This window comes from Odocoileus virginianus, chromosome 1 (assembly GCF_023699985.2).
Source record: "Odocoileus virginianus isolate 20LAN1187 ecotype Illinois chromosome 1, Ovbor_1.2, whole genome shotgun sequence".
NCBI classification, from domain to species: Eukaryota; Metazoa; Chordata; class Mammalia; order Artiodactyla; family Cervidae; genus Odocoileus; species Odocoileus virginianus.
In genome coordinates, this window is record NC_069674.1 from 55,132,923 (window position 1) to 55,158,218 (window position 25,296).

General features: G+C 43.5%; 1 protein-coding gene across 2 annotated transcripts in view; it reads left to right on the top strand.

Moving 5' to 3' along the window:
* Positions 1–25,296, top strand: part of EEPD1 (endonuclease/exonuclease/phosphatase family domain containing 1) — a 123,386-nt gene that overhangs the window by 59,381 nt on the left and 38,709 nt on the right. For both annotated transcript variants that reach the window (XM_070468436.1, XM_070468446.1), the window contains exon 3: positions 21,906–21,957. In XM_070468436.1, the coding sequence (XP_070324537.1) occupies positions 21,906–21,957 (52 nt within the window). The remainder of the gene's footprint in view (positions 1–21,905; positions 21,958–25,296) is intronic.

Genomic DNA, 25,296 nt, shown 5'->3' on the forward strand with positions numbered 1-25,296 from the left:
TGGACTGTCTCCTGCTTCAGTCTTTCTTTCGACTCAGGTTTATGCTCAAAAAGCACCTCCTCTTCAGGGAAGCCTTCCCTGATCACCCTGTCTAAACCACTCTCTCTCCTGTCATTCACTCTTCTCTGCTTTTACCTGGATTACGCACTTTATTTACAGCGAGGTGGGCTTTCCACACTGCCTGAATTATCATCTGGCTTTGCCCCTTATTGCTATGTGGCCACCTGGGTGTCAGTTTTCCTCATCTGTAAAATGGGAATGACACTGCCTATGTCAGGTACTATTGGGAGGATTAGATTTGACACATAAAGTGCCCAACAGCCAAGTACTCTCTGGCTGGCACACAGAGTAAGTATTCAGCAAATGTTATTATTACTTGTTCAATGTAGATTCCCCCAATAGAAAGGGAAAGCAGACAGAGGAATGCTTTGCCTGGTTCACTGGTGTGTATTTGTTGCCCAGAACTGTGCTTGGCACACAGTAGGGGCTTGATAAATGTTTGTTGAGTGAATACATGAAAGCATGATGGTAAAACTATTATAAGTGCACAGTAATTAAAACAGAGTTTGGTGTATGAGTAGAGACAAAGATTAAAGGAATACAAAGATAAAGGAATACAATAATATCTCAAAGCCAGTCCTAGTGTTTATGAGAATTTAAAATGGGATGATGGAACATCACAAATTAGAGGGGAGAAAGGATGGATTATTTAGTAAGCGATTACTTACTAATGCAAATGATTACATCCTCTCCCACAGCATACACCAGAATAAATTCCAATTTGATGTTTCGAGTTAAACCATAGAAAAATAAGAGAATATATAAGATTATCTTATTTTCTAGGTAAGAGTTGGTTTTCTAAGACAAAGCACTGGGAAAAATAGACAAGTGGCTTGGACTGTTTCTACAAATCAACTTCTGTGTATCATAAGTATTAAAAAAAAAGTTTATAGTCAACATAGAAAAATTGCCATATATAATAGAAAAAAAAGTCCTTTACTATATAAATTGTTGCTTATGTAAATCTGTAGGGGAAAAACATTAACATCTCAGTAGAAAAATTATCCAAAGAGAAGACATAGATCATGCACAGAAGAAATACATGCAGGCATTGGGGGGAGTGGAATATTTAACTTATTGGTAATCAAATAAATGCAAAGTAAAGTGAGATAGCATTTTTTTTCCACTCAGGTTACCCAGCAGGGGTTGTGTTAAGAAAGGTACTTTTCTAAATTGCTGGTAAGAGTATACCTGGGTAAAACTTCTCTGGCACAAAGTTTGAAGAGGCTTAACTATATATATACCTTTTGACCTGGTAAAGTCAACTCTAGAAATTTAACCTAAGGAAATAAGCAGAAATGCATCTGATATATGTAATAATAAAGATAGTCATTTTTCATAAATAATAAAAATATGGAAAAGATCTATATATCCAACAATAGAGGGAATAGTGAGTTATGATACGTACACACAGGAAATATCATCCAGACTTTAAAAATACTTTTTCTAAGGTTATTTATATATACATTCTTAACCAGGACCTTTTTTCATCATGCTCACTCAGGGAAAGCAGACCACACAAGAGGTGACTACTGATAACCACTGGTATAACCTTCTACCACATATATTCATGATTGCAGTTCATAAACATGAGACACATAGAGACACATACACATATGGAAATATGACAGAATGTTATCAGTGGTTATTCTCTAATATCTTATTCTGTATATTTTCAAAATTTCCCCTAATGAGTATATATTTTATTGTCATAAGTAAAAAATATATGTTAATTTTAAAAGAATGGCTGTGGGTTTGGAGATATTAATATATGATAAAGGGCAGATTCAGGAGAATTATTGGATGAATAGAATTAACTGGTGTTGGTGACGTTTTAGATGATGGATGAGGCTGAGAGTAGGTGGGTTCAAGAATAATATAGCTCAGGCCTTGATTGGATGGTGTCCAAGTTGGAGGAAGGGATGTAGGATATCTTTGTGGGGGGAAATCTCCTCTAACAAGTTGAATTTGAGGTCCCTCTGTCGCATTGTAGTTAAGAGTCCAGAGGATAATGGAAATATAGAGCTGGAGTTCAGAAGAGAAGTGGGGGCTGGAGAAAGGAATGTCTGTTTGAATTACTGGTCATCACTGTGAGAGAGAAAATATGATTGAATTCTTGAGCTCACTAATATTTAAGGACTTGGCAAAAGCAGTGCCAGACCAGTTCTAACCTATGACACTTCTTCCTTATCCTTTCCTGCCCCAGGCTGAATAACCCCATCCCACCCCCATCGGCTGAGGTCTCAGCACTCTGTTCTCTTTTGGAGCACTCGACTTGTTTGTAATTAAGTGACCACTTGTGTAATTAATTGATCAGTGTAGATGCCCCCACTGGATTGTCAGCTGCGTAAGAGCGAAGCAGGGTCTGTCTTGTCCACTGTTGTTAATCAGGGTTGCCTGACATAGGTTTTCCAGGAGGATGAGTGAATGAAAACAGCAAGCAACCCAAAGAGATAATGGATAAGAAAGATTCAGAGAAGGTTCAGGGGGCCCAAGAGAGTTTCAGGAGAAGAGTTTCAAGGAGAGAGCAGACACCAAGTGCCAGTGATGGTAAGAGATGGAAAATCAATGGGGAAAGCAGTGTTAGAGTGGGGGGTGCAGTCAGGTCCTGGGGGGAAGGGAATGTGATCAGTCATTCAAGCAAAGGTGGACTGTTTGGTCTTGGAAAAGAGGACTGGAAGATCTTCTGAGTGGAAGGATAGTAAGGAGGGAGGGACAAATACAGTTTGTCCCTTAGCATCCATGGGACATTGGTTCCAGGAACCCCCGTGGATTTCTAAATTCAAGGATGCTCAAATCTCTTATATTAAATGGCCTAGCACAATGGCTACAGTTGGCCATCATATCCACAGATTCTGGGATTCTCTCAGAGCACTCCTCCTCAAGTCTGGTCTGGAGATCTTAGATGTGAAACCATGTGAAGTTGGCTGTGTTGAAATCTTCATGAAAGTGGCATTCTTAGCTATTATACGATAATTCAAAAGTTCCCAAAGTATGGGTCCCAGTCTGGCAACTGCCTCTCCTGGGAACTTGTTAGAAAGGCAAATTCATATTTAAATAGAACACCCTGGGGTAGGGCTCAGCAATCCATTTTAACAGCCCTCCAGATGATGCTCACTAAAGTTCGAGAACCACTGCCCTAACCCCAAAACTACAAGCAAGTGGTTGTTGGATATTAACTTGCTCCCCTGACATTTATGCAGGAGCCAGCAACAAAACAACTCCAAGAGCAGGGGTGTCTGTTTTCTTACTGTCTGCTTTCTGGAAGAGTTTTTGAAGTTGTCAACTCAAAACTTGCTTTGGAATTCCCAGAGGTTGGAGAATTAGGCTGATAAGATAGAGGCCCCTGTCTTGCAGAGGCTTCTTCCCTATTGCGTGATCAGCAGTTTTTGCTGGGATTCTGGGCAGCTTTCCTGGCCTGACTCTGAGCACGAGTTTCTGAGCCAGCCAGTTAGGGAAGTGGGGGTGGGGAAGGGGAGCCTCCTGGGCCTCCCTGAATTCTCTATTTTAAATTGAAGACAGTGAAGGACCCCAGGGGTTACAGACTAGAGGATAAGGTTTCACACCAAGCAGCTGGAATTCATAGCCAAGATGTCTGGGACCTGTAGCTTTGAAAACTTGGTGAGATGCTGTTGCTTAACAAAACCCAGCCTCAGCCCACGGGCCTCTGTCCTTGCCAGGACTCAGCACCATTCTGGGTCACCAAGCTCCTGCCACACTTTGGGATTCCCCAGAGATGAAAGCTAGGCAGCCCTGATTACTGCTGTTACTTTCAAGAGGCTTGACTTAGCTGCAGCTTGCAGTATGGATGCTCAGCAGCAAATGTTAATTGCTGGAGGCGTAGAGTGGATTTTTTCCTCTTTGTAACTCAGAGGGACAGATATCCAGACACCAGCCAGATCCCCACACATTTGAAGGTGACCCCACAAACCAGGTGTTGAGATTTCCCAGATGACCCAGCCTCTCAGCAAAGAGTAAGTGCCCATTTGCCCCTGCAGTGGGGTGCCTACTGGCATTCTAAAAGCCTGTGGACACGATGTTTTGGAGGTTTGCTGCCTGGGATTTGTGTTTCAGTCTGTTCTGCGTTGTTGAGCACAGTGTCATGGGTAGATTCTGAGGAGCTGGAACCTAGCCTGTACCCTGCTGGGACTATTCAGGGGAGGGAGGCGAGAGCAGGTAAGTACCTCCACTGTCCCTGGGACCCCCCTAAGTCTCATCTAAGTTCTTTCTTGTTTTGCACACTTGTAAAGGTAAATCTTCCTCTGCTGCCAAAACCACAGGAAAGATGGGAGCACTTGGTTCTGGTTCTAGTTTATTCGTATAATTTTGAGAAAATGACTACATCCAAATACTTTCTTTTTTCTCTCTATGAGTGGGCTTTAGTCGTACTTTTTTTTCCCCACCAGTGGGCCTCTATGTAAAATATTGGGGGCAAAATACTGAAAATAATTATTTATCAAGAGTATTTGGAAACCTAAAATTCCTGTACTGACTGCTCTAGTGTCTCCAGAGGAAAATATCCAGTTAACAAAAGAGAGGAAGGAGAGAGATGGTTCCAGAAATTCACTTAAGTGCCAGAGGTCTGAGTGCTCATTGTACAGGGCTGCTAACGCTCTCGTGGGCCTTCCAGTGTCACTCATAGGTGTGGAAGACATTTCCCAGGACTGAACCACCGCCCCCTGTCATCCACTAGTTCTGATGAAAGAAGAGTTGAAAATAGCCAATAAAATGGTGGTCAAATAAATGTAAATTTGAGTAGCATAATAGCACCTTTCCTACCTATTGGATGAGGGAGGATGTGCAGAAACTACTCAGGACAGGGGAGTGGGTTGTAGAACTACTGATGGAAGTCTAAATCTGCCAAGCAATTTTGCAAAACTTATTTAAATTCTTAAAAATGCATACAGCCCTTGACCTCCTGGAAATTTTTTGTTTGAAACAAAGTTATGCAGAAAGTAGTATGTTCCAAGTTTTTCACCAAAACGATAATTAGAACAGTAAAAAATTAGAAACAGCCTTGATGTCCAACAAGGATTATTAAATTATAGCATATATCTATATTTATATCTGTATCTATCTATATGTATATCTTCATTACAGTTACATCAGCCAGTACTTAATACCATGGAATCATGTCAATTAATAAAAATGACAATAATTTATAACTCAACAGTTTAAAAATAATAGAAATAACATTATGATTCCAGTTTTATAAACTATATGTTTTTAATTTTTTTTTAAAGTCTAAAAGGATTTATATCAAAATGTTAATGGTAATTCCTAGGTTGCAGAATTATGGTTAATGTTTCCTTTCTCTCTCTTTCCTTTTTTTTTTTTAAATTTTCTAAAATTTCTGCAATAAATATGGGCTTAGTAAATTATTTCTTTTAAAAAATAAAGAAACAATTCCTATGAAATATGCCCTCATAATTGCTGCTTTAAACAACTTCCTGCCCAGAGCATCTAACTGGCTGGTTTGCATTACAAGAAGGAATAAACGTTTGCTTTTTACTGATTAATGGGGAAGGAGGCTGTTGCCTCTGACAAAACGCAGAGGTGAATGTCATCTGGCCTAAAAGGAAGAGAAGCCTTGGTAAGAGGTGAAAGTTCAGCACTGAAAGCCAGATGAAGAATTTTGGCTGGCGCATTAAGCTGGAATCACAGACCCTGTATTGTGTTAGATAACTTTCTGATTTCCAGTGTGTTCTGAAAGATTTTTTTCTCTCGCACATTCAGTTAATGGCTCTTACTCTCTCCCAGAAAAATGAAACGAGTAACTAAATTCTTGAGCCAGTGGCAGTGACAGTTGAAAGCAGTAGTTAAGTCTCACAGGGCACAAGTGATGCTGCTTGTTCTAAGGGTCGGGTGATGGGGGAGGGGCCAAGAGCAGAGCCACTCATTTCCTTTTGAGGAACAGCTGGAGGGATCATTTACACTGAGAATTGTGTGAAAATACCACTCTTCTCGGCTGAAAATATGTGATCAAATGTAAAGTTGTAAATGTGATCAAATATTCATTTCATGGTAGCTTGACAGGCTTAGAATGGAAACATTAGATGGTTGAAGAGGAGAGGGTGAGGATGAATGGTGATTTCATCCAGGTTCAGTTCAGTTCAGTCACTCAGTCACATCTGACTCCTTGCGACCCCATGAATCGCAGCACGCCAGACCTCCCTGTCCATCATCAACTCCCGGAGTCCACCCAAACACATGTCCATCGAGTCAGTGATGCCATTCAAACATCTCATCCTCTGTTGTCCCCTTCTCCTCCTGCCCCCAATCCCTCCCAGCATCAGGGTCTTTTCCAATGCGTTAGCTCTTCGAATCAGGTGGCCAAAGTTCTGGAGTTTCAGCTTCAGCATCAGTCCTTCTAATGAACACCCAGGACTGATCTCCTTTAGGATGGACTGGTTGGATCTTCTTGCAGTCCAAGGGACTCTCAAGAGTCTTCTCCAACACCATGGTTCAAAAGCATCAATTTTTCGGCACTCAGCTTTCTTCACAGTCCAACTCTCACATCCATACATGACCACTGGAAAAACCATAGCCTTGACCAGATGGACCATTGTGAGCAAAGTAATGTCTCTGCTTTTTAATATGCCATCTAGGTTGGTCATAACTTTCCTTCCAAGGAGTAAGCGTCTTTTAATTTCATGGCTGCAATCACCATCTGCAGTGATTTTGGTTAGGAAGGGCTGACAAAAGCATCAGAGAAAGCCCCAGACAAAGGCCCTGAAGGAGAAGCATTAATCAGGTCTGCAGTGGAGTTGGAGGCTGGGGTTTCACATTGGGACCTGGGGTCTGCAGGGAGTGGGTCAGCTGAAAGTGAGAGGAAGAATTATTTTGAGGCCAGCCTTTGTGTGAAATATCAGAAATCAAATCATTGGGTGGTAACATTACTATGAAATGTATCAATAATATTTTATATATATATATATATATATGCATGTATGGATTGGTAGATGGTTAGAAGGACAAATATGTGAGAAAACAAATATGGTAAAATGCTAACAGTTGTGGAAGATGGGTGGTAGGTTTGTGGGTGTTCACTGTACAGTTCTATAAACTTCACTGAAGGTTTGGAAAAAAAAATTTAATTAAATATTGGGACCAGAAAGAGCAACTAGATGGCAAAACCTAAACTCATGAGATTTATAGAAAAGATAGGTAACATGGAATTCCCATAGGAATCCCCAAATACAAAAACCTGGGATCTAAAAGAGCCCCAAACCCTTAGTTATTGACCCAAGAGTAGTTGGCCAGCACACATTTAAAATGTGTGTATATGTGTGACCTCCATACTCACAGGATTTGGTCCTCAGAGAGATCCTACAGTGCAAAAGATGAAAATATCAGAAGGAAGCCTAATGAATGGAAAGGGAAGATAGGAAAACATGACAAGATCACCCCAGAGACACCTCACATGGTTCTGGACCAGTAGCTAAGAGAAGACCACAGGAAAGTGGAAGTACAGAGGGAACAGGCTCAGCTACAGCCCACCTTTTGCCAGGTCAGGCCAAGCAGGATGGGGACACAGTCCCCACTGTAGATATTTGATCTGGTGCGTTTGATCTGGTTGATTCATATACCACACCCCTGATCCCACTGCCACCATGAAAGCCAAGGAATAGACAAAAAGGGTTCAGGAAAAGCAGTTGGGGGAAGGTAGTGAAAAGGGTTTCTTCATCCAGGAAAAACTATCTTCAAATGATATTTGCAGCATTTTCTGATTGTATTAGCCAGATGTCTCCTTCTTGTGTAAACATGTGTTGAAAAAAATTGAAGAGGAAGCCTCAAGTTCCAAGACATCCCCAATTCACTTGGATCAGAGAGATGAATGGTAATAACTTGAAAGCCTCCTTGACTTAGGGATGTCTGGACCTGTGTTATCATAACCACTTGGATTAAGGATGATCAATAAGAACCTCATCCAAGGTCTAACGCTTCATCTCTTAACAGTTAAATATGACACTGGGGAGGAAGTTTAGGATGAAATCAGGAGGTACCAGTTAGGGCCCTGAGCCAAGTTTGAATGACCACTTTGCTTTTGAGTAGTGAGAGTAAAGATTTTGTTTTGTTCATTGCTCTGTCTCTGGTGCCCAGAGTCATGCCTGGCATGTAGTGAGTGCTCAGTAAATATTTGTTGAATGAAATAGGAAAAAAGTGAGTCCTTTTAAGTCATACGGACCTGGGCTCAATTCCCTCAGTTTCTAGCTCTTATGTGGACCTTGCACAAATCACTTTGAAGCTGCAAAATAGGAGTAGAAATTCCTGCCTCTTCAGTTGATAATGAAATATCCCAAAGCTAGGAATAAGAAAAACTAATTTTGTAGCATCCAAATCAAATAGCCACTCCCCAAGTGCACTTTAGTTTTGTGATCTGCAGTTTGTTACCACTGTGTCATTGAGGAGAAATTTTGAGGTATGAGTGAAATAGAAGAATAAAGCCTTAGCAGAGAACCTGACATCTGGAAAACACTCAATTAAAAGCATCTTCTTTCTCCCCCTCATTGGTTCTGTCCACATTTCAGTCTGTTCCTGTGTCTTTTCTCCCAAACTTCCTAGGGATAAAACCGCCCAGTCTACTGTAGTTTTCTCTCTCGCCGTTAAACCGTGCCATTAACTTCCTAATGGGCTTCCTTGTGGGGCATCAGACCTTAGATTAGGCCAAAGTTTTAACCTTTTTAGAAAGTGGAATGAAGTGGGCAATTTCCTGCTGCAGAGGAGAAGTGCAGGTTGGAAAAGCCTTTCTCAGTCTCCACCAGGAGCCACCCTCCCCTCCACTGTCCGCCGTTAGGCCTGCTCATCTTCAGCCATTTTCAATTAAAGTCATTCGCCTTTGGCAATTCCCGTGGTTTGTGCTTGAGGTGATTTCCAGAGGGCACTGGCCTGATTCCACACAGAGGGGCTTCCTGAGAGCCAGGATCTGGGATGCCTGCCAAGTACTCAAGAGCCTGAAGGCCTGAAGCCCCCGAAGCTTGACTGAACCTGCCTCAGGAAAGCAGGTTCTCTTTGGGGAATGTCTCCTCATGTGGAGGATCCAGAGCCCTGCAGTTTGAGGGGGAGCCTGTCTTCCCATCTGCTGAACAATCCAGTTGCTAAAAACAGGAGACCAGACATCGTCTTGCCCTTCAGAGATGCTATCTCTGGAAGCATTTGGCTGTTGCTGAAACCATCTTCCTGTTCATCAGAAAGACAGAGGCTCCACCCTGGTTCCAGGTGCCCTGTGGCTTCCAGCCCCTCCTGATTTCTCCCTGATATACCCATGATGACACAGAAAAATAACAAAACTCACAAGTCAGCAAAAAAAAAAAAAAAAAAGGGACTGACAAATGCCAGGATCTTGGAAGCGTCAACTGATTATGTCGAGAAGACAGAGCTGGGCCATGGGGCTCTGTCCAGGGTGTAGTTGATGGTGTGAAGATTCATGGAAAGGAATCCCCAACCCCCCTGCCCCGAGAAAAGTCAGAAAGTACTTTATACCTTCTCTTTTGTTTAGTTCCCGACTGATGTACTTGAAGTAAATTCTAACTGGTTCCCCCCACTTCCACACACACACTTTATTTTCCCTCCTTTTAGCTGCAGGCCTCAGATGTGGTCTTTTGTAAATTCATCTCTCTTTCTCTTTCTTTTTCTACCCCCTGTATCCAAGTAGAGAAAGAAAGCATGGGAATAAAACCAGATGGGGAATAGGGGAAACTGGCAGGATTTCAGTGCATTCTAGTAAGTATGTTTCCCCAAAGCAAAGTGCTGTAAGGAGGGTGCCCTGGGAGCTGTGCATGTGGGAAAATAGAAAGCTTTCTGTCTTGAGTTAAGTCTCAGGGAAGGAAATGAACTTTGTTAGAGCAAGGGTTCTGAATCACTGGAAGCCATGTCTTTGCCCCGTCCTCTCCCACAGCGGATACAAGAAGGAGATCCATTCTTTATGCAGGTGGGCAGAAAATGGAACCACTGCCAGTCTACTCATAACATCTGTTGAAATTTCATCACTAGTCTGGACAAACTTTTCCTTATTCAAGGATTAATGAAGACAAAAAAAAGGGCTTCTCTGGTGGCTCAGGGGTGAAGAATCCACCTGCCAATGCAGGCAATGCAGGAGACACAGGTTTGATTTTCTGGTTCAGGAAGATCTCCAGGAGGAGGAAATGGCAACCTCCACTCTAGTATTCTTGCCTGGGAGATCCTATGGACAGAGGAGCCTGGCAGCCTACATTCCATGGGATTACAAAAAGTCAGACACAGCTGAACAACTGAGCACGCATGCAAAGACAAAAAAGACTGTGGTGAAAAGTCCTCCAGGATAAGGTAAAGGTAATAGCTTCTAAAGACCCAGAAGCAGGTCTGTTTTTGGAAAAATCACCTACAGCAGGCTCCAGAAGAGCATTTGGGGGAAATGTGTATCATTCTCAGTATCTACAAAAAGACATGGCCTCCCTGTAGTAGGAGCAGAAAAATGTAAGGCAAAGATGGGTTGATATGAAAAGGCAACAAAAAGGAAAAAAAAAAAAAAAGATACAGATTAAATGAAGAAAGGTTTTGAGGAAACAAAAACCCAGCTGCAGAACTAAGATCCAAATTTGCAGGAGTATTAATAGAAGAGTATTAATATGTGAGAGGCTGAATAATGCCCCCCCAAAGATGTCCATATCTTAATCTGGGAATCTGTGAACACTGTATGCAAAAACCGACTTTGCTGATGTATTTAAGGTGAGGATCTTGAGAGATTGAGAGGTTATCCTGCATTATCCACCTAGGTCCTAAATCCAGTCACAAGTGTTCTTATGAAAGATAGGCAGAAATTTGATGATAGAAGAGAAGGCAGTGTGACCATGGAGGCAGAGATTGGGACCATGTGACCACAAGCCAAGGAATGTCAGCTGCCACCAGAAGCTAGAAGAGGCAGAGAACAAAGTCTCCCCTGGAGCCTCCCAAGGGAGTATGGTACAGCTGTTCTGACCACTTCATTTGGTCCGGTGATACTGATCTTAGCATTCAGGCCTCCAGAACTGTGAGAGAATAAATGTCTGTCATGGCAAGTCACCGAGTTTGTGATAATTTGCTAGGGCAGGCAGGGAAAGCTAATACAAATACTATGGAATATCAAATCAGTGATGTGGGTGAAGGAAAAAGAAATTTGAGAAATTATTCTGGAAAATAGAAGATAGAGAACAAGAGACAAGGTTTAGATACAGAAGATGGAACTGACAGCCCACATTTGGCTTATCGGTATTGGTGATTATTGGGGTTAGTGCCCTGGACGAACCTAGACAACATATTAAAAAGCAGAGACATTACTTTGCCATCAAAGGTCTATATAGTTAAAGCTATGGTTTTTCCAGTAGTCATGTATGGATGTGAGAGTTGGACTGTGAAGAAAGCTGAGCACCAAAGAATTGATGCTTTTGAACTGTGGTGTTGGAGAAGACTCTTGAGAGTCCCTTGGACTGCAAGGAGATCCAACCAGTCCATCCTAAAGGAAATCAGTCCTTAATATTCATTGGAAGAACTGATGCTGAAGCTGAAACTCCAATACTTTGGCCACCTGATGCGAAAAACTGACTCATTTGAAAAGACCCTGATATAGGGAACTATTGAAGGTGGGAGGAGAAGGGGATGACAGAGGATGAGATGGTTGGATGGCATCACAGACTCAATAGATATGAGTTTGAGCAAACTCTAGGAGTTGGTGATGGATCAGGGAAGCCTGGTGTGCTGCAGTCCATGGGGTCACAAAGAGTCAGACATGACTGAGCAACTGAACTGATCAGATACTTCCCTGAGCTAATGAGAGACTGTGTATAAATGTAAAGAGCTCACTAACCACATTCTAAACAAACTCAGGTGAAAGAGGCCCATATCTGGGCATACCCTGGGGCACATACAGAATACAAGAATAAAGAGGAGGAAAAAAACACATCTCGGAAGTGCCCAAACAGAAGAATCATAAAAATCAAGATGACTTTAGATCTGTTCTCCATACCGAACCTGTCAGATTAGAATACCAGGGAGTTTTTGTGTTTTGTTTTTTTTAAGTTTAGATATATTCACACCTATCTGGGTTGGGAATCTGAAACAGTAAAAGCTCTTCTGCTTATCAAGTAAGTTTGTGAACCATCTATAAAGTTTTTTTAGTGGGGAGAGGGGGTTATGTTGTAGCCCAACTACTTTATACTTGCTGAGGTGTTGTCTGTGTATGTAGCCCATCAGAAAGACATTCTCAGACATGCAAGGGCTTAGAAAATAAACATGTTCCTTTCTTTTAAATTTTAAAGATATGCTGCAGAAGCTGAAGTGGTAAGGAAGAATTGAGCTCAAGAATAGGTCGTATGGGCGCTGCAATCAGTAAACCTACAGAGCAGTTTAAATTATTGTTTTAAGTCTGGTTATCCAGCAAATACAAATGTCAGAAATTGTTCTTAAGATAAACTGTAGAATGGAAAGTCAACAGTGTGTCTGTGTTCTGGGTCTAAACCCTAGAGTGTTGTTAACAGAGATAAACAAGGGAAGAGGAGGTAAAGGTTTGTTGTGTTATTTATGTGAAATTAGTTGGTACCAAAAAAAAGTTAGTTCCTGTATTATTTTAATCTTTAGAGAATTGTTAATGGCTAAAGAAAGATTCTGAATAGTATTGGTATCAGTAACTGCCATTTACTCTGGTAAAAGGATATTTTTACAAGGTTTTTACCTTTTACTAGTACAAGGGGGTTTGCTCTGAGCTAAGCAGCATGCTAACAACTCTGCCTTCATCATCTCTGCTCAAGGCCACAGCTGTGGTTGCCAGGCCCTTTCCCTCCCACCCACTGTTCTTAAGGTTCCTAAGATCCTGAACCAGTAGGTGGTGCCACTTGAACCCCAGGCTGGCTGATCCCAGAGCTCTTCTCTGTCCCTGTGCTAAGATGAAAAACTTACAGGTAAATCCTGGAAGATTCAGAAACAACTGGGAAACACTGGAAACAGGGAAACAAAACTCATCATAAAGTAGACCAAAAAGAACACTGATATATTCTTAAAAGCAGAAAAGGCACAGAGTACTTTCTTCAACCACAGTGCACTAGAATTATAGAAAACACAAAATTATAAACTTTAAAACCCACATACTTAGAGATAAAAAAAAAAGCATAATCCAAACACTACAGAGTCCATAAGAGACCAAAGCAGACTAGACAGAAAGTAACAAGAAGGCTCCATAACTGGATTTGAAACAAGGACAAATATTTACCTGTAGAAAAATTCATGGCTTTATATATACAGAAAATAATCTAGATCAATGAATATTTAATATCTAGATCAATTCATTCAAGAAGGCAAATAGACAAACTAAAAAAACAATGGAAGCTGGAGAAAGAAATCAATAAAGATAAATATTGACCTTAATTAATTAGAAAAATATGTTAGGCTTGATAAATCCTGTTGTTGATTTTCTCAGAAGACCAACAAAATAGACTGATTTCTCAGAATTCTTAGTTTTTTAATTGAGAAAAAATATCTAGACACGTTGATGAGGAAAGGGGCCTGACCACAGAATCAGAAGTTGTTTTTAAGTTAAAAATGATTACTAGTGCAATTCTGGGCTTAAAATTTGAAAATCTGAATGGATTAGACAGTCTTCCAAGAAATGGAACTTATTGTAATTGATACAAGCAGTTGAAAACCTAAATAGAACAAAAACCACAGGAAGATCATCAGAGAAGTTTCCTGCCCACTGTTTTGCAGACTAGTTCTTGCAAACTTGCCAAGAAGAGTTACCCAAGCTAAATTCCACATAGACTGTTCTAGTCCTAATGTGCTGATTCAGGACTTGGCTTTGGAGTTGAAGGGTGGGATGCAAGCATGTTTGGCTGTGGATGCAAGCATGGGACCTGTGAAAGGTCCCATGTGAGAAGAGCCCCGCCTTCCCTGGGAGCTGGTCCTCTCTTCCCAAGTACGTGCCCACTTGCATCCAGAGGCTGATGACCATTGTGTTCTCAACCCTCAGCCAGTGGTGGAACATAATAAAGTATTAGGGGAAATGAGTCTGAACCTAACACCCACGGCAACTTCTAAAATTTGGTGATCAAAAGAGGGAACTCTTCCTTACTTTGTTCAGGGGAAGATAATGGGGAGCTTTCCTTGAAAGGGAAGTATTCAGACAACTGGATTGATATGCTTTCTGAATTTGACTTTTGTGAAGTTTCATAAGTGCCCCCACCCCATCCTACATGGGACACATGAGTAGAGAGAGCGCCAGTTCCTGGGACCAATGGCCCTGCTTACATTTCTGCCCTTCTCTCCATCCTCTCCTCCTGGGGCTCCTCTTCCTTGCTGGAAGGCTGCCTGTCTCCACACCACTAGTTTATTCTGCTGTGGCCAGGACCCTGGCTTCCTGCTGAAGGTGTGCGTGGAAACTCTGCTGTCCTCAGTGGCCTGGCTGCCAGGCCCGGGGACAGTTTGGGCCACTGCGCTGGCACAGGACTTGCATTCCCAGAAACTGCACACTCCTTCCCTTTTTTCATGCCCAAGAGGTTGTGGAAATATTGTATTACCAAAAAACAAAACAAAACCACCCTGGCATTGTTTAGGACTCTTTTGATATTTAGTGTGTTAGTCATTCAGCTGTGTCTGACTCTTTGCGAGCCTAGCAGGCTCCTCTATCCATGGAACTCTCCAGGCAAGAATACTGGAGTGGGTAGCCATTCTCTTCTTCAGGGGATCTTCCTGACCCAGAGATCGAACCAGGGTCTCCTGTATTGCAGGCAGATTCTTTACCATCTGGGCCACCAGGGAAGCCCCTTTCTGACCTTTACGATTCCCCCAAATTGTACAAATGGTGATTATGCTCTTAAAGAAAAGCTGAGCCCTGTGATGATACCATTGGTGGAGGGGCATGATGATACCGCAGGGGAGGGGTGGTGAAAGCAAGAGAGAAGGAGGGAGAGGGAGAGAAGGGAAGAAGCCCTGAGAGGGGTCGTGCCTGCGCTTTATTATATATTTATATATATATTTAGATGGCTCAGATGGTAAAGAATCTGCCTGCAATGCAGGAGACCTGAGTTTGATCCCTGGGTCTGGAAGATCCTCTAGAGAAGGACGTGGAAACCCAGTCCAGTATTCTTGCCTGGAGAATTCCATAGGCAGAGAAGCCTAGTGGGCTACAGTCCATGGGTTGCAAAGAGTCAGACATGATTGAGTGACTATCACTTTTTTCCCCATATTTATATTTATATATAATTATAAAACTAAGATCATGACATCTGGTCCCATCACTTCATGGCAAATAGATGGGGAAACGGGCAGACTTTTTTTTTTTTGGCCTCCAAAATCACTGCAGATGGTGACTGCAGCCATGAAATTTAAAGATGCTTGCTCCTTGGAAGAAAAGTTATGACCAACCTAGACAGCATATTAAAAAGCAGAGACATTACTTTGGCGACAAAGGTCCGTGCAGTCAAAGCTGTGGTTTTTCCAGTGGTCATGTATGGATGTGAAAGTTGGACTATAAAGAAAGCTGAGCACCAAAAAATTGATGCTTTTGAACTGTGGTGTTGGAGAAGACTCTTGAGAGTCCCTTGGACAGAAGGGAGATCCAACCAGTCCATCCTAAAGGAAATCAGCCCTTAATATTCATTGGAAGGATTGATGCTGAAGCTGAAACTCCAATACTTTGGCCACCTGATGCGAAAAACTGACTCATTTGAAAAGATCCTGATACAGGGAAATATTGAATGTGGGAGGAGAAGGGGATGACAGTGGATGAGGTGGTTGGATGGCATTCACCGACTCAATGGACATGAGTTTGAGTAAGATCCAGGAGTTGGTGATGGACAGGGAGGCCTGGCATGCTGCAGTCCATGGGGTTGCAAAGAGTTGGACACAATTGAGCGACTGAACTGAACTGATATTTATTTATTACTATAATAATTATGTGCACTTAATAAAGTGAGGAATTCTTGGCTTACCTTCTGCCCCTGCGGCAAATTGTGCTGAGCACCTACCACCCTACCTCTTCTACCTGGAATTTAATCGCACTGTTTCCCCTTCTTCACCACCCATCCATCCATTCCTCACCCCACGAAACCTGGTTGTCTGTACCACTGCCTGAAAGCTCTCTCTTCCAGAGCGCCAGCCCAGCTTCCCTGGCCTCCTCAGAATCAGAGCCGGCGCCCCCCACTTTTGTGTGTCCCGCTGTCCCCTTGGCTCTTGGGCCGCGTGCTCTGGGTTTTCCTTCACCTTCTTGGCAGTTCCTTCTCTGTCCCCCCAACAGGCCCCGCTCCTCTGCCTGCCTCTTATGTGGTGATGGTCCTTGGGCTCTGTCCCTCTGCACAGCCCCCGGGTGACCTGACTCCTCAGTCACCATCCTCATGCGCCCGGTGTCCCTGCAGAGCCTGGAACTCGCGGGGGGACAGTCAGCTGCTGTTCATACCCCACTGAGAGTTCCCACAGGCCCCAGCGTCAGCGTGTCCAGGACCTGACTCACTGTCTTCAGGCCACATAGCTGGTCCTTCCAGCCCCCATTTTCACAGGCTGGGAGCCGAGGGGATGTTTCTCTCTCACACCCCTCACAGCTGCTGCTTCATCAGGTCCTGCCAGCCGCCCATCTGTTTGAAAATAGCCCAGTGCCTTTTCCCCACACCAGCCTCCATCCTCTCTTCCTAGGTCTCGCTGCCTCCAGTCTTGTCCTCCATCCCACCTCACCCCCATGGGTTCTCCACATCAGAGCCATTTTATACATTGATTGGGCATCTTCTGTGTCCTGGGTCCTCTGCCACACCATCTAAATCGTCTGGCCGCTCCTTGCCCCCCAAGTACAGGCCAAGCTCCTTAGTGTGGCTTAACAAGCCCTCTCAGAGGCCTGGCCCTGCTTGTTTCTGCAGAAGACTCTCTGAGCACGTGTGCCACACCCCGGACACCCCACGTTCCCTGGTCATTCTGCAGTCCCGGGGGGGCGGTGCCTGACCTCCCACCTTGTGCTATTCCTGCCACCCCACCTCTCTGCCTTGCAAGCCCGCAAGTGTCAGCCTGGAAGTCACTTCCCAGGAAGCCTCCCAGCTGTGTGTTATTACGTTCTTCCAAAGGGCTTCGTAGCAGCTGAGTTTGCCTCTAGAGAGCGCTCTTCACCTGGCTGATGCACTTACCTGATTCCTCTGTTAAACTTAGAAGTTTGAAGGCAAAGGCTACGTTGTATCATTGTACATCATTGTTTCCTCTGCATCCAGTAGTGCCTGGTATATAATACTTACCACTTAAATACTTTATCTGGGCAGTGAATGCTGGCTCCATTGTATTACACTTTTTCTGCATTTATTGAAACCTACTATATCTCATGCACTAACCTATGGCACTTAATAAATGCAATGGAAACTCAAAGTGTCAGAATCCTCAGAGAAAGTGGGCTAGAGTGAATTCTTGACTCTGGTGCCACGTGAGTCATAATCTGTTCTGGAAGCGAGAGTTTCTGTATAGTTGGGAGTTTATTCTTTTAAGTGCTTTTGTGCATCCACATAGTTACCTTTTATCTGCCTTTACAGGGGTCACTGAGGTTCATCCAGCCTGCCACCCTAAGCAACAGGGTGCCTCCATCTTCTCTTTAACTTTGCTTCTTTTTTTCCTTGCTGTCAGTGTCTACCTGACTCGTTTCCCTTCACCACTTCAAATTCCATTACAGACCTCACTGTGCCAGCCACTAATGAGCTGAATAAGACATCTGCCCTCAAGCGCTTCACTTCCTTGTAGCTTACTTAGCAAACATTAATTGCATACATTCTAGGTCCTTCTAAGTGTTGCCCATCTTGACTTCAGAACTTGGCCTTGAAATGGCCATTTTCCCAAATAAATCATGGCTGTCAGCTGCTTTTGTGTGACTTGCCTCTCTTCTCGAAGTCAAGTGTGAAAAAGAAAATTGCAGCTTCTATCTGGTGGGAGCTCTGCTGTTTTCAGAGGATGCTGACCCAGCACCAGGTCACCCCACAGTCATGCCCTGTTTAGCCCAGCTCTGCTGGTCCACGTTGGAACCTGGAGAGCCTCAGAGAGACATGCTTCCCATAGCTTGTGCCCCAGCAGCATCCTAGCCCCTTTGAGGTCAGAAACGATAATGCATTCATCTTTGGTTTCCTGGTGCTGGTGTATGTTTGTGGAATTAGCAAAAGGATGGAAAGAGGGCAGGAAGGAGAGAGACATGGAGAAAGGGAGGGAGAGAAGGGGGGCAAAACTGAAATTGAGAGATGAGATTTCTTCCCGGGTAAGAAGTTAGAGGTGTCAAGTGGAGGATTTGGTCAACTGGTCCATTGCTGCTTTGTGTGTGTGAAATTTCCTCCCAGGGAGTATCTGATGTGCTGGAAGAATCTGATACCATAACCCTGAAACAAATACTCCAAACCTGGAGAGTTTCCAATAAGGTGAGAACTAACAGTAGGATAGTTATGTAACGGGAAAAATCTTGAAACTCCTGAAGATTACAACTCTAAGGAGGAAAAAACCCAAGCTTTCTGAAGAAATCCACTGTTATGAGCAGCTATAGCAGTAACTTCTGATTAACATGTATTGTTTCCATTATGAACCTCAAACCATCTAGATTTAAGTGTCCTGTTATCTTTTCTCCACCTGCCCCTAAAGCAAGCTCGTTTGTGTTGCTGGGTTTTAGTAGTGTGAAAAGGTCTTTATTTTTTTTCTGCTCCCGTTCAATACGCAAATCCTATGTGGTATTGATTTTAGAGCAGAAGTTAAATTGGTTTCATCTCACATGCCAACTTCACTGGATTGGCTGTGGCTTACTGAAGCGTTCAGAAGCGTTTAGAAGCTGTATATAAGCTAGAGGGGGAAGTTCCATGCAAAGAGGGGAAGAGGGTTGGAGAGTGTACATGCCAAGTATTTGCTATCCCTGTTCAAGAGGAAAGTAACCTGGTGAAAGCAGGGAATAGCATCCTTTGGATTTTGACTCTGAAAAGGGTCAACAGAAATTGTTTTAATTTCATCTTCATTCAAAGCCTGAGACTGTTGGTTTTCAGATCATGTTCTACAGTGGTTTGAATATAGTATCTTTATGAATAGGGAGAAAAAGAGAGTTGAGTTTATTAACAGTGTTTACATCTTTTTCTCTAACCTGTTGATATCTGATCCTAAATTGGACTTCACGACCGTAAAGAAGGGCAGGAACAAGAGACTGTTTTAGAAGTTCCTCCAATATAAATATTTTCCAGTGGTTATTTCAGAAGCAATTTAAGCTTCTGAAACTTGAGTTACAGCTGGACTCTCCTTAGCCTGTAACTTGCTGTCCATGTTGATAACCTGGAATCTAGAGGTGTGCACTGGGAATTAGAGGGTGCTGAGGAGTGGCTGGTAGCTTTGACCTGCCACCAGACAGAGCAGGCATTTCTACAAATGTGTGTAGCATTATCCACCCCGAGGAAAACACAAAACACACAGAGCCATCTCATTGAAGGCCTTCCTTTTCAGATGGGGAAACTGAGGCTTGACCAGTGATTTTAGTTGTCCATACCAATAGTGACTTGGTCTGTAAGCCCCTGGGCCCTCATAGGCGGCTAGTAAATAAATATTCCTGGGTGTCCTTCATGTCAGTTATAGACACCACAGATGTAGTGAGAAGACCCTTGAGCCCCCGGCCTCAAAGAGCTTTCTGGCTCGTGAGAGGAAACAGACAAAAGCAACCTGACCAATAAATGCTTTAGGCTTCCCAGACGGCTCAGTGGTAAAAACCTGCCTGCCAGTGCAGGAGACTCGGGTTGGATTACTGAGCCGGGAAGATCCCCTTGAGGAGGAAGTGGCAACCTGCTCCAGTATTCTTGCCTGGGAAATCCCTTGTACAGGGGAACCTGGTGGGCTACAACCCATAGGGTCGCAAAAGAGTCAGACATGACTTAGGGACTAAACAACAACCTATAAGTGCACATAAAAAAAAAAGAAAGAAAAAACATCCAAGATGACCAGGGATGCTGCTTGGAGAGGTTAACATTTGTACTGAGCCTGGAATGATGTAATTAGATGTAATTGGTGTTGTCAAGGTCTTGGGGAAGACTTTTCATGTCAGAGAAACCGCAAAAGCAAACACATCCAAGAGATGAAGGAAACTCAGTGACTGGAGCAGAGGGAATGCACAGGGTCTTGTCCACTAGCCCTGATGTCTGCTAAATTATTGTTGTTGGTGGTGGTTTCTTGTGTGCCTTTAACACTTTTATTGCACTTGCTGAACTTGCTTTTAAGTAAACCTTTGCATTTGGTTGGGCAGTGCCTGCCTCTCTGTATAGAGATTATTAAGAATTCTGTAGATTGAGGTGAAACTTGTTACGGGAATAACTTCCTTTGAAGGAGGTGTGTGGTACAGGTGGGGCCCATTTCTGCTCTGGGGAGCTTGTGCAGGTTGGTAGGGGTGCAGTGACCAGTGACCACAAGCAGATTAGCTGGGTGGGGAGGGAGCAGAACGACACCATGGAGAGCTGACCTGCCCCCTAAACAATCTCGCCAAGCTCCCACTTCCTCCTGTGTGCTGGGCAGTCCTGCCCCGGCTGCCTGCTCATTGTGTCCCAGGACACTTTAAAAGCAACTTATCACAGAAGGGACCTGCTCCCACACATCTGAACTCCCTCATCTCAGCTGCTGGCTGAAGTCTGGGCTCTGGCCCCTAAACTGGAAACTGGCGAGTTGTATACACTCCAAGCCCTTTCTCTCCTCCTTGGTGCCTCTGTCCTTGGTTGCCTTTCTCCCCAGTCCCCTCCCCTGGCAAGGCTAACCTGGTCCCTCCTAGAGGAAGCCACCTCTGCCCTCGGCCAGGCTGGGCTCCTCTCAGCTCCCCAGCCAGTCCACTTGTCACCCCGCTGGCCCTTTCCCTCAGTGTGGCCTCCAGGAGGCCGTGAACTCCTTGTGAGCAGGGAGCAGGTCGTAGTCATCAGGTGCTCTTGGCTTCCTGCACCCAGTAGGGCTCCATCCATATGCAGTAACAAATGAGCGGCTGAGCAGGCCGTCTTCGTAAGGAGTGATTTTAGCTATTTGTTCTCACCACAGGGACATCAAGGGAAGATTAGTGCTGAACGTGGGTAGCTGTTTTCTTCTTTATATTCCTCTGAATTTATTGAAGTTGCTTACATAAGCAACTATCAGCTACTTTTAGAAATTTTTGTGGGGAAATGTATGCAACATAAAATTTACTATTTCAGCCATTAATAAGTGTACATTTAGCTGACATTAAGCACATTCACTTTGTGTGCAACCGTCACCAGCATCTCCAGAACATTTTCCCAAACAGAAACTCCATACCCAATAAATAATAACTCCCCATTCCTCCCTCCCCCAGCCCTTGGCAACCACCAATCTACTTTCAGTCTCTTTGGGTGTGACAAGTCTGGGGACTTCATGTAAGAAGAATCATACAGTATTTGTCCTCTTGTGTCTGGTTTATTTCACTGAGCATGATGTCTTCAAGTTTCCTCTATGTTGTAGCAAGTGCCAGAATTTCCTTCTCTTAGGGCTGAATAATATTTTATCATATGTATGTACTGTATTTTGTTTATCCATTTATCCATTGATGTACATTTAAGTTGTTTTCACCTTTTGGCTATTGTGAATCATGCTACTGTGAACGTGGGTGTGCAAATATCTGAGTCCTTGTTTTCAACTCTTTTGGGTATATACCAAGAAGTGGAATTGCTGGATTATATGGTAAAATCATTTTTGCAATTTAGAAACATTTTAGATGGTTCTGAAATGGTCATTTCAGCTCAAACCAAAGGTCACCTTCAGACTGGGGGTGGTATAGAAATGCAGGCTGAAATTTCAGACCTTTGTTTTCATGACTTGTCTCATGCTTGGTGAGGTGAAATGTTTTGTTTTCAAGTGTGCTTTTAATTTTTTTCTTACAGCATCAAGCTGCTAGCTGTGCAAGAACTACTTGACAGAGAGGCCCTGGAAAAGGTAAATATTTTATTCTTCCTACCCCAGATCCACAAATTTAGAGCAGAGTGCCACACACAGGAAAAAATCCACTCTCTATGGCCAAAGACAGCATTTGCAACAAAGTTGGTCTGTTATTTTGTATCTGTAACAGTCAGTGAGCCATGCAGATTTTTAATCAGAATGCCCCCATATTGCTCATAGGCCATTAGCGCTTGCAAACTCTCCCTTGCTTGGCTTTTTCAGAGTTGGGTGAAAGCAGAGGCTCACCTTGCTGTGGGTCAGGCTCTGGAGCAGGCTTTCTGTGCCTGGAAACACCACACACCCCATGCTGCTGGCATGCCAGATTCTGTACTTCCCTCCATCTCTGCTTTTGTGTGTTCTTGTCCGATCTTGTGAATGCTGAAATTGAGGCAGTGAGGTTAGGAAACTTGCTCTAATTAGGAAAATTCGCTAAGTGGCAGAGTAAGGATTTGGGCCCCATAGTTTTATTTCTAAAACCAGTGTTTTTTTCTGTTGACTAGTCAAGTTCATGAGTTTGAACTCCTTTGGGGGCTCCTTCTGCGGTTTGGGAAACTCCATCCTACACGTGCCCTGCAAGGAGCTAGTCAGTGTCTTGGTTCTCCACGTTCAAGTCAGGCACTCAGCTGGGGACCTTTTGCCAGTTGTGGGTTCAATCCGTGTGCTGGGTGGCCCAGGTGGCACCCCGTGGGCCTCCCAAGCAGTTCCCCTGGGTGGCTCAGGACTCTTGCTGAGTATGTGGCCATGGTCACTAATTAGACTCTCTAAGGGTAATGAAAAAGAAAATGGTTAGCGAGATAAGCACCCAAACGATGTTATTCATATAATTTAAAATATTTGATTAGTGGTCAGTCTTCTGGTTGTCACTAAAGCAAAGTCTTTAAGCACCAGGAAGTGATGTGTGGGGAGAGAGGTATCTATCTGAACTCTGGCTCTGAATTTCACGTCTCTCCAGCCTTATTTGTATCACAGATGGAACAAGGGTGGTGCTGCCAGCCTGGCCTCAGAGAGATGACATGAGAACCAAATGAGTTAGTGCGGCGGAAGGGCTTCCTAAGTGCCAAAGTTCTCGACTCATGAATTCTTAACTACTCCTATCAATTCTTAATCCAGCCTTTAAAACATACTAGGTGTACATGAAGATTCTTTGTATGTTCTTGAAACTTTTAAAAAGTTACCCCTCCAGAAACAATTTTCATCTCAGTATTCACTACAGGTATTTGTTTACTCTTAAATTAAAAAAAATTGGACAAAACTGGTAAACGCATGGCGACCATGTGCTAAGGGGTATCAGCACAATAAAAACACAGGCACCAAAAAATATCTATGGCTCTTTAGAGTCGTGTTAATACCCTTTGTGGAGAGGCTCCACAGCCAAGCCGCTGTGGGATACTAAGAGCTTGTGTAGTCCAGCAGAAAGGGAGCTACCGTGGAGTGGGCTCCCCGTGGAGTGGGCATCCTTACTCTGCCACTTAGCTAATTTTCCTAATTAGAGCAATTTCCCTAACCTCACTGCCTCAATTTTAGCATCTACAGGCTTGGACAAGAGCACACACAAGCAATAGTGTGGGGTTCAGACAGCAGGGCCCAGAGCCACCTCGTCCTTCTTAAGCGAGTTATCTTGAGTTATCAACCTTCTCTGTGGTTTACTTTCCTAGTCTGTAAAGTGGGACTCTTTGTAATCCAAAATTCACGGAAGATTTGAGAAGATTAAGTAGACAGCCTATGTAAAGGACTTAACACCATACCTGGCGCTCAGTGGAGAGTCAGCTACTGCCCATGTTTTTTTCCCTTCCTCTTCCTCCTCCCTCCCTCCCTCTTTCTCACCATGTCTGATGATGGTTTTGTACTGTTCCCCTATCTTCATAAATGAACAGTAGAAAGACCAATAAAGTAGTTTAAATATGCACAGGGGCCAGCTAGAAGCCAAGGTCACTCAGTTTCCTTCTTCCCTCTTTCATTTGTGTGTTCATTCATTCATTTACACTACAGGCTTTTGTTGAGCTTTCAATATGCAGGCAAGTAGCAAACATTTCTAGAAAAGCCCAGAAGTGATCAGTAGTCTTGAGCTTGGCAGCCAGTTGTATTTTGAGTGACATGTGGCTTATACCTGGCTTAGTGCTATTTTTTGCAATAAGATTGGTTCAGTTCACGTTAGAATAAGATACATTCCCTAAAGAGCCTATGAATTACAGATTCTCACCTACCCAGACAAATTAAAGAATCACCAAGGAAAGTTCTCAGTAAACTATAGCAATAGCTTTGCTACTCAGAGTGTGCTCTGCCGACCGACAGCATTGTAAGCATGTTAGAAATGCAGACTCTTGGGCCCCATTGCCTGATTCAGTTTTCATTCTGACAAGACCCCAGGTGGTTCATGTATACCAAAGTCCAAGAAGTTCTCCTGAGGAGTATCAGTTACTATCACGATCACTGCTGTTGACTAGTCCAGTTTCATAGAGAACCTCTGAGGTGTCAGCTTTTTGCCTTAGTGGGCAATCAGGCTTGCTTTCTTGTGTCAAAAGAGAAGTAAAACACCAGAAGTCTATTTGTAAGCACTCAGTTTTTATCTCTAGTTTGCCTGCTTTTTCCTTTCATTGAGAAAATAGGCTTAGTTAATTTAATAAGTGGAGCCAGCAAGAATGACCTCAGACACACATCCTACAAACCTTACACCTCTTTAACTATCTTTGCAGTTGGGCTTCATGTGGCAACCTGCTTTAGGGTTTTGCAATTACTGAACTCCTCAGATCCTACCACAATAGGGCTGGTCCCTTCCAGACAGTCCCAACAGTGGGGACTTACACATGCCTTTCACTTATAAGATGGAGGCTTTTCTGAAGGAGTCATTTCCCTCACAGCTATTTGTAGGTGAAATTTCACCAGCAAAATATTTAAATTATGTAAAACATAAAAGGCTACAAACCAGCAGCAGCCGGTTTGGAGCTGCTGCTACAGCTACAAGAATAGTGGTGCTTTTAGTGCGTTTTCTTGCTAATGTTAGACAGTGTTGTGATATTAGCATTTTAGTTCAAAACTAGCAGCCATTTGTCTGACTTGTACTTTCCCTGGCTTTAGGTGGAGAGCTTGTCCATTTTAGGAAGTACCAAGGCTTTGCGGGTTTCTACAGAGCACAGAGGAACTATGGGGAGACTGTTGTAGGAGAGCGGGGGTCCCCTCCCAGCCCCGGCTGTTTAGCCATTAGACCTGGCAGACTGCCTTCCTCAGAGGCCCTGGCCTCTTTGCTTATCCACGTAACTACTTTCTGATCTTTCTGCGGATCTTTCCTCTAAAAGTCGGGTTTCACAGATGATCCTTGATCACATCGTGAAGAGAGGA